This window comes from Hirundo rustica, chromosome 4, assembly GCF_015227805.2.
Source record: "Hirundo rustica isolate bHirRus1 chromosome 4, bHirRus1.pri.v3, whole genome shotgun sequence".
Classification (NCBI taxonomy): domain Eukaryota; kingdom Metazoa; phylum Chordata; class Aves; order Passeriformes; family Hirundinidae; genus Hirundo; species Hirundo rustica.
In genome coordinates, this window is record NC_053453.1 from 47,514,002 (window position 1) to 47,526,763 (window position 12,762).

Sequence of the window (12,762 nt, forward strand, 5' to 3'; positions counted from 1 at the left end):
TTCTTGTTGTACAAAAATAAAAACCCCAAAGAAAAAGCTTTATTGGTATGCATCCTACAGAAATGGTTACAAGAAATGGCCTTGGATTTATCTGTCAAAGAAAACATGAAAACAGCTGTGCTCTCCCTAGGAAAATACCAGCCATGAGTAGATTCCTTACAAAACAGGGCAGCATGGAAATATACTGGAGGAAGGGAGGAGGGGAGCGGATTAATACTCTGTTCTTCAAGACTGATGGATGGGGCAATTTCAAAAAATTGAGAGAAGGCTCAGTAAGAACAACCTCAAAGTGTTTCTCCACACTATAAACAACATTTTCCATTTTTACAAAGCTCCTCTATGTGTAAGTGCTTGCCCACTTTGTTTTGTATAGAGAGCCGGACAACTACTAGCAGAGCTTCTGCAAAGGCAACAGACAGTAATTTTCATTTGCCCTCTCTCATCATTGGTGTTGATCAGGTTTCAGTCCCTACTCAGTCTGTTATTTCCCCAAGTATATTACTGAATTTGTACTGCTTTAGAAAAAAATAATCACCAGTTTTCAATACGAGTAAAGTCCAGAGATGTTCCAAGACTCTCTTGCCAACCCAGTAGGAGTAGCCACATATGAATAGGATCATCTCTTCTTGAAGCCATACTTTTTCCTTTCATAGAAAAGGTCTGTCTTGGAACTGCCCAGGTTGACGATCTTAGGGCAACCATCTCTCTGTAAGAAAAGAAAACGCAAGTTAGGAAATGGGCAAACACAGAACATCGTAGTTGTAGTAGGTTCTCCGTTCCCACGTTCCTTGCCCTGTCCTCAACACATTTCAAACACCTGTACAGACAAATTCCTCTCCAGTGCTGGTTACCAGTAAGACAGTAGAACAGAGAAGAGTATGGAAGTCCTTTCAGCATTACTGCAGGACCTACTCTCCCTTGGGGCTGAAATGGAAAACAGCTCATGTAATATCAGCCATTTAATGAAAAGGATGCGCTGTGCCTCAAGACTGAATTATTTCTAAATCAGGACTTTCTAATGCAGGACTTCTAGGATCCAGAGGAACAACCTTTCCCCTCCTTAGCCAATAAGAATCTTGCTGCTCTAGATGTCACCAAACCATTCTCGTGTTTAGGAACCGCTCAGCTGTAACAGCAGAACTGAATCTCAGATCTCTTGCATCCCGGATCGATTACTGCAGAGGCTGTAGGGTCAGCTACTCCCAACAGCTACAGAGATAAGTTTTTGTACCTGAATTCCAGTAAAGGATGAGAAAAAAGCCACAAGAAAAGCAAGGGGAGTAGGGGAGACCCTCCTGAGAGGTGTGGTTGCAAAACCAAATCAGAAATGCACTTGGTATGTATTGGTATCTGTCCTTAGTGTATCTGGGAACATTTGCCCACTGGCCACCTGAGCCCAGCATCTGCATAATTCTTTAGGGCAAAACATTATGGCTGGCCATGGCAGCTGTGAGGGGCCCAGCAGGCAGAAGAACACATGTCCTTGGCTGAAGTACAAGCCTGAGTGCATTAGATTTAGAAAGCCCCTGGGCAGATGTCAGATGCTGTAGAATCTGCACCCAAGCTGCCTGGCTCCCATTGCAGAAATGCAACCTGGTGGTGAGGATCTGCATGACAGGAAAAACAGGAGAGGTGGGAAACAGAAATCATCCCTCCCCCATATACCTGCCACAACCCTTTTCTAGCTACTGTCTCCTTATTTCATTTTGATCCTCAATAGTAGAACTCTTTCAAGCCTTGTCTCCCACGATCCATGGAGTCTGTTCAAATCTTGACAGCCTTATTGCAGGGCTCTGTTCATTCTTCCACCTCCTCCTAAGGACACAACTCATGACCCTTCTCCAAGAAAAGATTACTATTGGCAACTCACGTATGTCCTGGGTGACAAGGTGGGATTCTGGCCCTTACCCACAGATCAAAGTGAGCTGAAACAATACTTCATTCCTTCCTTCACCAGAATAAATGAACCAAGAGTAACCAGGTCCTTTGCTTTGTGCCCAACAGCATTCCACCTCTGCCGTCCATTTTATTTGCTTTATTGCTTCACTATCTTTTCCAGTCTTTCTCTGAGGATGATGAAAGTGCTGAACCTGAAACCTTGGACTGTTAAAGCTTCAGGTACAGAGCTCTGCCCATCTGTTTTTCTTATTCACATCAGCACCAGATATCGTAATTATGACAGGCAGCAGAACACTTAATTTTTCTCCTTCTGGGCTTCCTATGCTTATGCCAGCACTTTTCAATCATGCAACAAATCATGCCAAATCTATTGTTTCAGATCTGCAACTTCACATCTGCAATAATACGTAACATCTGAGTTTTCTATGGAGCAACTTTCCTCACTCACAGCAGCATTCATCCAGGTGTCAAAATACCCCAGACTTGTTACTCTCCTCTAGGTCTATATTTTCTACAGTCCTCCCTGAAAGACCAGATGGTTATTTCACACCTGAGCCAAACATAAGATACAGGTGATCTTAGGTTATGAAAAACACTTGTTGGGAATCTCTATGATTTGATGAAAATAAAACCAAGCCTATTTTACTCACTACTTATAAAGCCAGGCATTTTGATTCCAAAGGCAACTGAACAAAACTGCTCCTTCTCACAGCATTTATAAAGTAGGAGGCAGCATCCCCATGGCAGCACTTATATCCCTGTTTAGATAGAGAGAAAGCCTATGGTCCTGTTAGATCTAATAACTAAATTCAAATGAGGACCTGCTCCTGTTCTGGATTTGGCTGCAGGCCTCTAGAGAAAACAGGCACTGGAGAGAATTAAAGCAGCAACTCACTTAGCTGAGGACACTCCTGTAAATCACTCTGAACCACTCTCTCAGCATGTTCTTCACAGTCATTAGGGTGTGTAGAAAATTACATTTGCAAAGCATCAAACAACTTTTAACAGTCACTCTCCCAGCTATATTCTGGGATAGCAGAACTGTAAGCATCATGTTCTTGTTCTTCTGTAAGGTCTTTCTAATGCTTTGTTGCAGTTCATGTCCTGCACTCATTGTGTTGGATTATTAACAAAAGCCTTACAGGGGGTGAACAGCTGCCTCTTTTCACATGTGCAGTGGATTTCAGCGCAATATTATAAAAAGGTGATAGCTCTGGCTATAGACAAAAGGGACCATTACACCAAAAAGCACTAGCAGAAAGAGAGATAGCTTTAATATAGACCATTTCAGAAAAGAATAAGAAAATATAAATTGTATCTCATTGAATTTATACAAGAAGCATCAAAATTGAAAAACACAATTACCAGTGGAGCCACTGACACTAAGGACCAACTTTACCTTGTTATTCAAAGAAAAACAAAGGTTTTGATTCCACTGCCCTTACAGTACCATATGTGCTCTTAATCAGTGGCTCATAATGGACTTCTAATGGCTCCTGCCACTGCCTTGCAGTGCCTGCAATATCTCTGATCCTGGTGAAACCTAGGCTGGAGCTGTAGTAAGATAACAACCTGAAGTGGTAACAAGCAGTGTGTAGAGGAAATTAACTCTGAGTGTGCAAAACAGTCAGAGATCCTCAGAATGAAGAGAGTTACAATACCCCAAAATGCTTTGCAATAACAGGGACCTATTGAGAGGGGAACAAAGGTCTGAGGTATCACAAACAAGTGCCAATCGTCCCAGCACTAATTTTGGCAGCTCCAAGCCCTTTCAACATAAGCATGGCTACTGTGATAAGCATGTGTCGCTGGGATGGCAACTTACATCTTTTTCCTGGATGGTGCACTCCTTGCAGTAGTAGGCATCAGACACTCCGGGCCCCCCGCAGATGACGCACCGGCCCTGGTAGGAGCCATAGTTACACTCATCACAGATGCGTACCAGGGTGCAGGGCCGCACGTAGGAGTCGCAGATCACACACTTGCCATCACCTGCGAGCACAGAACAGCCTTTGGTTACACAATGTCTTTTTTGCCACCCCCACGTCAGAGGAAAAGCTTCCTGGTCAAATAACTTTCCTGTACACTCAAAGACAGTACAGCTGAACTGCAGAAATGTGCCTTGCAGGCACAGGGCTCAACTCTGTATTGCACACAGACTTGAGAGGATCAAGGGCCGTGATTTTTGAGGGTTTTCTTAAATTTAGTCATACACTCACAGTCAAGAGAAGAAACCCAAAATTACTTCCTTGAGATTAGCTAAGACTTGCTTAGATTGTACCACCACTTTTACTCTACATCTTTTCCTGACTTATTCACTTGCAAAAGAAAAAAGCCAGACTGAAGAACTAGAGTCCTTACCTACACAGAAGCAGAAGTGTAAGCTTCTCCCATAGTGCCACATCAACAAAAGTCTGGAGTTACTATCCTCAATGACATAAGAGATTGTACTCATGGTCCCTTTAATCTTTCATCTGCGAGAATGCCAAAGAAAGAGCAAACTGGCATAAGCAACCATTTCACAAAAGTTGCTCTTGCACTCTCACAAGGAACTCAGGGAAATTCAAGTACTCGCATCATACAGACAAGGAGCCATCAGATGCCAGTGACAGCTTCTGCTGAGCTGGACCTTAACTAAAACACTGACCTACAGATTAAAGATTTCATATCCTATTACCAGTTCCCAATGCATCTAATCCTGACTCCCACAGTCATCTTGCCTAACCTGCTCTTAAATCTCTGGCATGACAGCCCTCAGCTACTAGCAATGGGAATCTGTTTCACTGTCAGGTGCTCTTGAAAATTATCTTCTTGCTTCAGACTGTCCTTCTCCTACTTTACTTAAACTATTTTTGATTCACAAACTACTCATCTCATTTGTTCCATTCCCCTACATGATCAAACAACAGATCATACTCTTTTTTCCTCTTTCACAGCTAAGCATTTGATTCCTTGGGGTTTTTTCCTGCTCTAACTTTAGGTGTTCGCCTTCCATTTCTTCTTCTACTAGATTCTAATGGGAACCTTTCTCACCAGAAAGCCAAATGAAGCCAGAATCCAAAAATGCACTTTTCGCCTGCTTTGAAATGATCAGAAATGATATTTTGGTGTTACAGATTATAAGGATCCAATGAAGCAGTCACTGTAGCCTCAGCCACTGGAAATGCTGGCAGCAGGTACGCTAGACCTACCTTTGTGTGAGATTCTGTTTGAACTTGCAACTTTTAAAGTATTCCTTGAGCTACACTTGCATCGTTAAGGTTCCCTTCTCAGAGTAAGCAACTAAATGTGGACGCTATACTTACATTTTTCACAGAGTCTTCCGATTGCTGCAAAAAAAAAAAAAAAGAAGAAAAATATTATTTGAGGCAGGAGAAAGATCTAAGTAACTACAAGCTTGAATGTCAAATCTTCTGCAATGACCAGTCCTTTAAAAAATTAAAGGTTAAACAGTTTGAGCACAAATACAAACATTCATGATAAACAATATATATCCTCCTGGAGACATTTACCAAGACCAAAGATGCAGTATGAATGCACAATGACACCCCTCTGCAGTAAGAAAACCTACACTCATCATTCCATTTCGAACACAGCCAGTGTTTCTGACTGAAGGAAATGCTGTACAAGTCTTGGCACAGCTTTTACACTAGTTTGAGGGGGGGGGATAAAATCAAGTGTTTGTTTAAAGCAGCCCAAGCACCTTCTTTGATTTAGAACATGAAGGTAGTTAAATGTATCTTAGAAATGTTGTCACTTGTATGGGACACTCACAACAATGATGTTAGGAACTTGAATAAATGCCATAAATATCGAGTTTCAAAGACTAGACGTCCACATTCACAAAGACTAAATAGTGATTTAGCTGAAGTCTGAGAGACTAAATAGTGATTTAGCGGAAGTGATTTGTCAGGACGTAACTTTTCAACGTAGATAGATGGTTAAAAGCACTGACTATTTTAAAAAGAGATTTCCCATGGACAGCGCAGCTGAATGTTTAGTGTTTACTAATCTGGCAGAAAGCTGCTCCTTAAATTTGCTTTTCCAAGGCGTGACAAGAGCCTGGAAGGGATACCTCAACTTCTAATCTTGTGTACGAGATCTTTGAACCTCGACCCTAATTCTGACTCAGATGCGACAAGGATAAATCCCGTTATCTGTATTACAGGGATAACTCGGAAGATAACTTTTGTCTCGCAGCCAGAAAAAGATCCCAAATGCTGCTGGATCCGTAACGGTCGGCGGGGCGTTGAAACAAAAGGAAAATAAAAGAGGGAGGGAGAGAGGGAGGGAAGGAAGGAGAGAGGAGCGGGTGGCGCGCCCACCCCTCCTCCCCCCGCCCTCCGCCGGGCCCAACGGCCGCTGGTAACGGGCCCGCGCGCGCACCTCCCGCTCGCCCCGCGGCGGGAAAAGGGACGAAGGGACTCCCCCCATCCTCATCCCCCTCCCTATCCTCCAGGCCTCACCGACGCCCGCCTGCTTGCGGCAGAAGATGAGGTCCGGGTGGTGCTTGGCCATGGCGAAGCGATACTCGCCCAACGCTGCCGCTGAGGCCCCACGGAGCCCTCACCGCCGCGCCGTCCTCGGGTCCTGGCCGGGGTGTGAGCGACGCCTCCCAAAGCACCTCCCCCGAGCGGGAAAACGCCGGAGGATGCCGCGATAAACTTTCCCCTCTAAAACCGCTCCATCTCTAACCTTCCGCCTCCAAGAGGAGCTCCGCGTGGCAGCCAACGACCCATTCCCTGAAGTCCGTGTCTCCCTGCCAGGACCCACCGGCCACGCCCCCCACCCGCGCCGGAGCTCTCAAAGGGGCTGCGTGACGCCATCGCGGCGCGACTTCATCTTTGTCAGCGAACAAAATGGCGCCGTACTGCGTGCTGACCGCTCGGCTGAGGGTGAGCGGCGGCGGCGGGCGGGGCAGGCAGCGGGCGGGACGGGCGGCGGGAATTGCGACAGGGACAAGATTACTGCCCGCTGGGCGACTGGGACGGCGGCCGCACGCCTGTAGCTTCGGAATCGTGCCGTCCCCGCCTCCGCGTGTAGGTCAGCGTGTCCCTCCTGCAGCCCTTCTCCCCGTTTCCATGGCAATGGTAGGGCGGCCGCGGCTTTGGCGGCGGCGGCGTGGCCGCTGCGCGGGCCCTGTGACCGGGCGTCTCCCGCCACCGGGCCCGGCCGGTCGTCAAGGTGAGTGCAAGGTGAACGACGCGGCCTGGCGCTGCCGCCTCCCCCGTCCGCCCGGACCCCGCCGCGGTGGGCTGGAGTCGCTATCAAAGCCCCGGCCTAGCAGGGCAGAGAGCCCGAGGGCTCGAGCCCGAGCGGTGAAATAAAAGGTCTTTCCCCGGGGCAAGCATTTTTCTTTCCTTCGTCTTGTATTACTTCCCCTTATGGGCGTACGACAGCACAAGGTGACTGACTCCTTGTGTGAGTGAGCTGTCTTTTGGCTACTTTGCTTCAAAAAACCTCCTAATATGAACAGAGGCCCCTGGGTGACAAAGATGCCAGCATATTTGTATAAATGGGAGCTAGGAAGGCTGGAGAAGCAAGCGGGTCAGGCTCATAAATTGCCATTTTTCCCGAGAAGGCTCTGTCTTGTCTGTCATGACCTCTAAAACTCACCTTTGCCATTAATATGATCTTGCTACAGAGATTGCTTTCCTTGAGACTTGGTTGTGTTTAGCGGCTATTAAGTAATAAAGTTTTCATGATCTTTTAAAGCCAGTAAGGTGCTTTTTTTCTGTTACCAGATGCAATTTTCTGTTTAGGGCTGCTGAGGGATAAGGAAGTCTTTGCTTCCCTGTGATAAAGGCAGGCAGTGTAACTTCTCAGTTTGCCATTTGTGACCTTGGCCAATGTGTTCCCCTTTCTTAGGGAACTGAATTAAGAATTTGATTGGCTTTTAGTATTCTGAAGGTCTTTTGTGAATCTTTATTCCAATTTTGTTATTACTGTCTTACTCTAGAGGTAGATGTTTTGGAAAAGTGTAGGGGTTTTTAAATTTGAATGAAAGTTACAGAATAGCACCATTTTAGTTAGGTTGGTCTATTTGTTCTTAGTTGTTAAAAAGTTTTTAGTTTGTACCTTGAACAGACATGACTACTCATAAATTGAAGGCAGGTCTTTTATTAGGGTAATAAATTGGTTCTTGTTTTATGGTGTGACATTGCATGAGAACAAGCAGTCATTTGCTAAAATTAATATTGTATGATGCAAAACAAAGGCTGTGCCGGCACAGTTGATATGGGGAATTTAGTATTCCAGGAGGTTGTAGTGGCATATTATTTCCCCGCCCCCCACCCTCCCATCCAAAGACTAAATCTGTGACGGTAATCAAACATGCCTCTAGGTGATGTCTTTAGGAGACAGGGTTTTTTGCCCTGTGTAGCAGCCTAGAGATTAATGAATATGAGCATCGTCGTGTCAATCATTGTGATAGTGCTAGCATTGACCATGGCACATATTACTACTATTGGTCCTGTTTGCCTCCCATCCTGGAACTGTTTTGAAACTAGAACTGCAAAGAAGACTGGCCCCTGAGGGAAATAAATTTGAATTAGCCTGATTTGGACTGACTGTCCTATTTAAAGTATAGTTCTAATAGCCTCAAAGGGTCAAGATCTCTTTTCTGCTTACCTGAGATAATGCTTTTTGTAGCATTTCATTTTTTGAGCCACGTTGGCTCAAGATTGACTGAAAGGGAGGACTCTAAGTCTCTAAACTGCCTGAATTGAGTTTGAAGGCATTGTGGGTAAGTACTGAAATTATGCATGGGCAGCTTTGTGTATCTGGCAGAAATGCTGGCCAGGTTTAAACTGATCTTCAGAACCATAATTTTGGTTGCTTTTTTGAGGTGGGTCTAGAAAATGAGCCTGCATTTACAATTTGATTACTACTCTTCCCCCGCCCCTCAGCTGAATCATGGTAAATGTTGGAAACTTGGCCAGTGTTCTTAGATCAGGGAAGATGAGGAAAGATGGTATTTTGGGTTTCAGCTGGGATTTCTAGGACAGATTTCCCAGATAGGAGTGCATGTAACACAGTTGCTGCTCTTTTGAAGATGAGCTTTTGCTCACTGGGCTCGTCTGCCTTACTGACTGCCAAAATGCAAGTTATTTCCTGAATTCAGACTCCCTTGCATCCTGGAACATTCACTGTAATGAGCTAAATGCAAGATAGCTACCTTAAAATCTGTAAAGAGCAGTGTTAGCTTCCTTACAGAGATTTCAGAAATAATGACCCATTTATTAGACTGGCTTTCTTCTGTCTTTTAAGGAAGCTTTCACCTCGTAAAATACCAATAGTCTTAGGAGCCCTGTTATGATTACTGCCTTTTACTGAAATTTGAATAAGGGCACTCAAACTGGAATAAGGGATTCAGTGCCAGGTGAGAGGAGGTCACTTGGTCAGCCTGGAAATAAACAGTTCCTGGATAAAAGGGAAAATTTATAGATTGGTGGCTGTCTACTTCCCTTGGCTGTTGGGCTCAAGGGACTTCTCACTACTTATTAAAAAAACACCATGGAAGCCCCCGCAAAGCACTAGTACATTGCCTCTCAGAGAAGAGTGAGAGGGAGTGAAGCTGGGAACTGTCAGGCTTGTGACTTTTTCCTTAATCTTGCAGTTCTGCCACTCCGTTTCTGAGGATGCAATGGAAGGACAGGGGTGGAGAATAGACAGGTGTGATGAGTGATATATTGTAGATTCTTTGTGAGGAGAGATCAGACTTTTGAACCAGGCAGTTTAAGCTTGATGGTGGGTGGTGGTGGAGACTTGCTGGGTGCAAACATGAGAACAACCATATTGAATCAGATTAATTCCCAGCAGAAATATGGGGTTAGATTTATATCTCAGTAAAATGAAGATGGCACTTTTTAAATAGGTGCCTTTTAAAATTCTTAGGTAGAGAAAAATGATTGTCCGGTCTGCTGAAGCTGATTGATCTAGGCAGTTATTTTCCCTGGGTCATAGTGGCCATCACAGAAACAGACCTTCAGTTTTCCAGACTTCAGGTTCAGACAGAATCCTTCACCTTAAACGTGCTCTCTTCCTGCTTCCGGTAGGCTGAAGCTGTGGTCGGCAGGATTCAGCTACATTGTAGATCTGATTTTGTGATTATCAGCTGAACGCTGACATAGTATTAGAAAAAATACTACTACATTTCCTTGTGCCATTTCATGGAGTGAAAGGGTCCATAGACATGTGTGTTCAAACATAAAAGATTTTACCTGAATTTTGTTTGAAAAGTTTTGTTGTAATTTTTTTTGGAGTGCAATGCTTCAGATTTATGTTTTAATCAGCTTTGGTCCCAGGCAAGATTAAGATGCTACGAAGCCTCTGCTGTTACTTTTATTTGCATATCTGTTCTTCTCTATGATTAATTAAGAAGAAATTACTGGATTAAACCACAATACATTTCTTGGCCTGGGAAAAAGATTAATTTTCCATGATCAGTGATTAAATAGCTCAGTAGGTTTTTTTCCAGCCACTCTAGCAGCTGGAAACTTTCACAAGACACTGAATATCTTATGAGGTAAAAAAAAAAAGGGCCTGGACAAAGCAAACATAAAAGTTACGAGGCTACTAGATAAAGAGCAGCTTTGCCTAGTTTGTATGTTAAACAATGAGAAGCTGGGTGGTGTTTGATTTTATGTGAGTGGTTGTTCTGGTTTTGTGTTGTTTTGTTTTTTTTTTTTTTTCGCTGGTGGAAGAAGGAAAGGTCTTAAGTTTGACACCTGTGACAAGTTCTGGAAGTTCTAAGATTAAAGTGCATCACAGTGAAATTTGATGACTGGGTTTCCCATGCAGTCATGGAGAAGCAGTGCCCTCTTTGTACCATCAGGTTCACTTTCCTCAGATATTCTTTCATAACAGTGTTGTGCGGCTGCTGTAGGTCTGTACTGCTTCTACCAAAAGCTCTTTGTATAATGGCTTAGGACAGTATGGTATAAATGCAGATTGCACCTTTATTGCTAGTGCACTGAATAGTGTGATCATGGCTCACTTTCCCAAAATTTTTGTTGCAAAAGATATTAACAAGTGCTGTCAAAAGGACAGTAAAACAAAAGATTTGGCTAAAAATTGGTGATGTCTCTTTGATTGTAATTATTTCAGGCAATCTTTTCAATGCTGGTAACAAGAAAGCTGGAAAAAATATTCACAGGGAAACATTAAAATGCTTGCACAGGTTTAAAGAATTAACTAATTAATTTTTTGACAGTGGTTTTAAAAGAAATCCCAAACAGTGGTAGCTACAATGATTGTGTTCTGAACAAGGAATATTTACAATCACATGCAAAAGGGGTGTTTAGTGTAGAACAGCTACATATATTAACCTGTACTTATCAAAATTTTGTAACTCTGAAGTAGTGGATGAATAAAAAAAGTGTGATTTAGATTAAGGTGTAATAGCGGAGGAGGAAGAACTCTGAACTCTTCTTCAGTCTGCTTCGAGACTCCTAATGCAGATGAGTGAGACTTTGAAAGCATGTAAGAAATGCATGTGCCAAGTCCTTGGAAGTTTTTTTGGAGGCTGTTGTCTGACTCAGTTTTCAAAGCTGCGTGAGAGCTTTTAGCCCTGGGCACTGATCTGTCTCTTTCAGGTCAGGTGCTGTAAAGGCACCTCGACATAGCCTGCCCTTCTCTCGTGTTCCAGGAAACTGTCTAACTCTGGAGGCTGCCCAGTGAAATTTGGGTGCTTTTTTTTTCCCCCTGGCACTTTCTGCTGATGCATTCAGCTCACGGTATAGTTCACCTGTCATGCAGTTAACTCACCTGTAGAGTAAGTACAAGGCTTTGGAGAAGAAATGTGAGGGTGCTTTTGTGAGAGTGGGGAAAAGAGCACCTGAATGCAGCCAGGCTGGTGGGGCTGGTGTGCTTTTTTCACATCTTGCTTCTGCTTCTCTGTGTTACATTGTAGACCAGGCTTATACACCAAAGTGTCCTTGTGGAAATACAGTAAGTTTTGTAGCAGTATTTTGTAGCAGTCCCTAGGAGGGACCCTGCCTAACCTAGGGATAGTTTGCTTTAGAAATGGCATTGCTTCTTCTCCACCACATCTCTGAAGTGTCAAGAGTGTGGTGCTTTCTTGAGAATTGGCTCAGCATTGCCTGAAAGCAGATTTCTCATTTGAAAGAAAAAGGGATCTGATGCAACAAATAAAAATGCAGAATAATTTAGTAAATGCTACCTGTTCTGGTAGCAGGGTACCCTGTGGGTACCCTGGTGTCTCACTGTTTAAGATCATATGCAGTATTGTATGATGCAATGTATTTGGGTACCTTCAAAAACTTTCACAATTTTTCTTTTCCTCAGTCTGTAAAATCCCAGTCACAAAAACTGAAAAACACTTTTTATTGATATGTTACAGAAATTCACTCTGCCGAATTCCAGTGCTAATACTCTCCTTTTTTCAGCATGCCTTGAATAGCGGGGTACGACGCTACCATGTTGCTCCTGTCCTGTGCCAGCGGGCCAAGGTGGCCATGAGCCACTTTGAACCTAATGAATATATAAATTATGAAAAGCTGGAGAAGAACATCAACATTGTCCGTAAGAGGTAAGCGTGGAGAAGGGAAGAAGGGAAGGGTCAGTGTATTGAATAGAGCTCTGCAGTGACAGGAGAGGAAGAAAAAAATGTCGTGGAGCCCTGGCACAAGGAATGTTTACTGGAGAAAGCAACGCTGAACAGTGGCAGCTGTAAATATAGTCAAGCATAAGTTGTAGTGTCGTCACAGCGGTGGGGCACTGTGAGAAGGGTTGAAGGATATGAGGAAACACTGCAACATGCAGAGAACCAGGCCAGTGCAGAGGAGGTACTGGAAAGGGCTCCATCCTCTTTGTTTAATAACCTCATTGAGGAGTCTTCAC

General features: G+C 43.9%; 2 protein-coding genes across 4 annotated transcripts in view; one reads left to right on the plus strand and one right to left on the minus strand.

Annotated features, from left to right (window-relative positions):
- Window positions 1-6,649, minus strand: PHF5A (PHD finger protein 5A). Of its 3 annotated transcripts, none has more exons than XM_040061579.2 (5): window positions 6,595-6,649; window positions 5,205-5,228; window positions 4,261-4,373; window positions 3,725-3,891; window positions 1-706 (listed from the first exon to the last, which is right to left on the minus strand). In XM_040061579.2, exons 3-5 carry the CDS (start codon window positions 4,352-4,354, stop codon window positions 617-619), a joined length of 351 nt encoding a protein of 116 aa, XP_039917513.1. In that variant the 5' UTR covers window positions 4,355-4,373; window positions 5,205-5,228; window positions 6,595-6,649; the 3' UTR covers window positions 1-616. The 3 variants fall into 3 exon arrangements, with proteins under 3 accessions (XP_039917513.1, XP_039917512.1, XP_039917514.1); XM_040061578.2 differs by lacking the exon at window positions 6,595-6,649 and adding an exon at window positions 6,366-6,586; XM_040061580.2 differs by lacking the exons at window positions 4,261-4,373; window positions 6,595-6,649 and adding an exon at window positions 6,366-6,577.
- The window catches only part of ACO2 (aconitase 2), a 24,975-nt gene continuing 18,858 nt past the window's right edge, over window positions 6,646-12,762 (plus strand). The window contains exons 1-2 of the mRNA XM_040061575.1: window positions 6,646-6,794; window positions 12,309-12,451. Of these exons, the coding sequence (XP_039917509.1) occupies window positions 6,759-6,794; window positions 12,309-12,451 (179 nt within the window). The 5' untranslated portion in view covers window positions 6,646-6,758. The remainder of the gene's footprint in view (window positions 6,795-12,308; window positions 12,452-12,762) is intronic.